This window comes from Takifugu rubripes, chromosome 14 (assembly GCF_901000725.2).
Source record: "Takifugu rubripes chromosome 14, fTakRub1.2, whole genome shotgun sequence".
In the NCBI taxonomy this organism is placed as follows: domain Eukaryota; kingdom Metazoa; phylum Chordata; class Actinopteri; order Tetraodontiformes; family Tetraodontidae; genus Takifugu; species Takifugu rubripes.
Window position 1 is genome coordinate 14,282,415 of NC_042298.1, and position 3,286 is coordinate 14,285,700.

A 3,286-nucleotide genomic window follows, 5' to 3' on the forward strand; every position below is an offset into this window, starting at 1 on the left:
TTAAAGTCCATAAGATTTATTTTCGTGGAGAAAAATGTCTTATCATCTGCAAACTGCACTTAAATGTGCAATAACTGCACACGCTTACATTTTTTCTGTTTATTTAAATACAGAATCGTGTGAAATTTAAAAGGTGCAGGAACAGAAAATAATCTTGAATAAATCACATTAAAAGGCTCAGACGGCGACAGACTCGGGGCAGTCAGGATAGACAAACCCACCCCCCCAGAGCGGTAAGGATAGAATCAAATATTCCAGGTCTCATTTGGGACTGAAGCCGGCCAATATTTCTGAAAGTAAAGCACGCAAAGGTGTTTTTTAGAGTGGATAATGTTTGATTTGAACTGGGTAGCTGTTGCTCAGCCTCTCCAAGTCCAGCAGAAGTGAACTGGAGCAGGGCCGCCTCTGCTTACACCAGGCTGCACGTCGCCTCGAAGCGGAAGCGCTGGGTTTCCTGTCTGTGCAGCGCAGCTCGGCGTTTACTCCGCTGGCGCCGAGGACCTTGTGAATGGACTCTTGTCTTTATGTCCCCCTGCTTTGGACAATATTGGGAACTACTCGTGCATTGAGGCAGGTACATGCAGGACGGAGCCTTTCGGGTGTACGTACCTCTCATACGTGTTATGGCGTGTTGATGTGTGCAGCCGGTGTGGATGTAAAAGCTGCAACTGGAAATTTGTGCTTTCCGCTTAGGACAACTTCCAGTTGGGACGCAGTTTATGAGTGTATGGGGGAGTGGGAGTGTATGAGGATATTATTCTTGCCCCGTCTGGAATTTTAAGTTTTGCATTTCTGATGTACATTGTGTTGTCACGATACAACGTTAAAGTTATCGTTGTCTATAACCCGGGTTTGTGTTATTGATTTATTTGATTTTCTATCAAAAGCGCCCTCATAATAAGAATGAAAGCTCTTCTTTTTTCAGACGCTGGGGTGATACTAGTAGCTTGACAGATAAACAGGAAGTGGAAGTCTTTAGATGTGGTCACAGGGTGCAAAGAGTTGAGGCCTGAGCTCTCGGAAGATGTTGCACTTCAGCGCTGTGGTGTGTGCACGGGACGGGCTTCATGACTCCTGTAGTAAATTGTGGCCAGAATAAAAACACTCGGCTATCCAGAGTAAACTGCTGTAAGCGATTACTCATATTTGAACCTCAAATGGACTGACTGAGTAATATGTTGACCTTTACGTTAAGGAAATTCAGCCTCCTACAGGAGGTCGGTTACACCCATTCCTCTCCCACATTATTTGCCTTCCTGCTGTCATGGAGCTAAATTATGATTAAAAAAAATAGACAAGGCTATTCATTAAAAGGTTTGTTACATTTATTATCTCATCCTATAATATCAGAGCGTCACAGTACACAATAATAAATTAAAAATAGATATTTAAATAAATAGTGCATCATCAGCTAACTTTTCAAATCGTCAGTTATTTGTACAAAATAAATAAATTAGGAAGACATAAATGTCTAAATCTTGCATTATAGAAGTGTAGTAAAATAAGATTCTCTTGTATTACGCTTGTCATTAAATAGTTTCCAGCAGTGTTCAGATACATTCACGTCTTCTTTGATGAGGCGATGTACAGAAGAGCTGGGCGCTCTCTGACGCTCTCTGACGCTCTCTGGCGTTCTCTGGCGTTCTCTGGCGCTCCGGCTCCCGTCGCCTGGTCCTCAGCTGCCCTCTGCCGATGGAATCGCCCCAGACTGGACTTGCTGTAGCAAGGATTCCGTGCGTCCAGAAAGTTGGTGAGAGGCTTCTCAGGCCAGCTCTCGCAGGTGCTGCACATCGGTTTGAGTTGGATTTCTGTGGGAGAGGGAGGGCCGTCAGCTCGGGCGCCCGGTGCAGTTCTCCCCTCGGCCCGTCTGGGACACTCACCTCGATCTTCACGCCGTTCTTTAGCTTCTGGATTGTATGTGTCAGAAACTCCTCGGCCACACCGATGACGTCCTCCGGATCCTCACACTCGCGTCTGACCGTTTTCAGCTCCGCCGCGACGCATTCCAGCGCCACAATGATGCAATGATGATCGTCCTGCAAGTGGGAAAAAGGTTTTAGCCTCCGTGACGCGGACATGAAGCAACTTAGTGAAACGGGGTGAAACATTGACACCCTGGAGCTCATTTCCTGTACTAGAGAACCCTGTGGTTGACAGCTGAGCTGAACCATAAAAGTCAGCTTGATATTTTTTTTTTTAGGATTTGAATTTTGACTGTTCTTACCCTCACGTTTGCTGGAGTGTAGAATTTCGAATCTGGTTCCTGTTGAAGGCAGGAGATTGTATCAGCGACTAGAAACTTTCAGAAATGCCGATAACGTCTGCAAGAACTTACACATTTCACATCCTCGCGTATCACGTCGATATTTGAATCCTCCAAGTGGAGGGGGAAGGGGTTTGCTGGAAAGCACAGGCAGAGGATGCCGAGCCAAACGTTAATCCTGATAAAGTTCTCCATGTTCAGGGCGAAGAGCTGTCGGTGTGATGTGCAGGGTCCTCTGTTGCAATGCTCCTCTGTGGCCTTTCACTCTTAATTCATACGAGTGTGGGGCGGAACAGGTGGGCAGCATTGCTTGTGTTTAGCTGAGGCACAGCGCTGTTTTTCCTTTAGATGACTGTTGGAATTTTTTTTTTTTCATGATAGTGCTACAGGGTGGTAAAATCCCTCAATTGGCCAGTTGTAGCACAACTTAAAAAAACTGGGTTAGCCGGCGCTTGTTTGTGGTTTCGAGGCTTCTTTTTTTTTTTCCGCTTCTGTTGATACTCTTAGTGCATCACAGGAAAGTCGTTGAATGAAACCCTGCTTGGAGAAGAAAAGCCCACAGACATGTCGTTTGATTGTGATTGATTGTGTTTTTGTGATTTTTAATTATATTTTTTTAACATGCTGGATAAATACCAAGGTCAGCGTGGACGATTGTGGCTTTCAGAACATAAACGCAATGGTCGATTGTGGTTGAATGATTTGTCACCAAGTAGGTGAAGTTGAAATGTGTCCAGGTGGAGTGGTGGACAGGCGGATGATGGAGAAGCTGCTGTCACTTGCATTCTTCTGCTTTTTTGGACAACAATCGGTCGCTGCGACTAATAAAAGAATTTCCGCTCGTGATTTCCACGTTTCGCTTCCTGGCGAGGGTGTATTCCCAGCACGTTGTGTCATCCCCTCCTGCTGTCAATCACACTGTCTCCAGTTCTGTGCAGTAATGCAATACTTGTCTGCTGAGGGATTGAGTGCTTTTAATCTTTTGTTGTGCAATTGTTGCACCCTCAGCTGGATAATTGTGAA

At 45.3% G+C, this 3,286-nt stretch overlaps 1 protein-coding gene across 1 annotated transcript; it reads right to left on the bottom strand.

Annotated features, from left to right (window-relative positions):
* Positions 1–1,550: 1,550 nt before the first annotated feature.
* On the bottom strand, positions 1,551–2,502 carry LOC115252476 (uncharacterized). The gene is made up of 2 exons (XM_029847764.1): positions 2,332–2,502; positions 1,551–2,263 (listed from the first exon to the last, which is right to left on the bottom strand). Exons 1-2 carry the CDS (start codon positions 2,456–2,458, stop codon positions 1,551–1,553), a joined length of 840 nt encoding a protein of 279 aa, XP_029703624.1. The 5' UTR covers positions 2,459–2,502.
* Between the last annotated feature and the right edge of the window lie 784 nt (positions 2,503–3,286).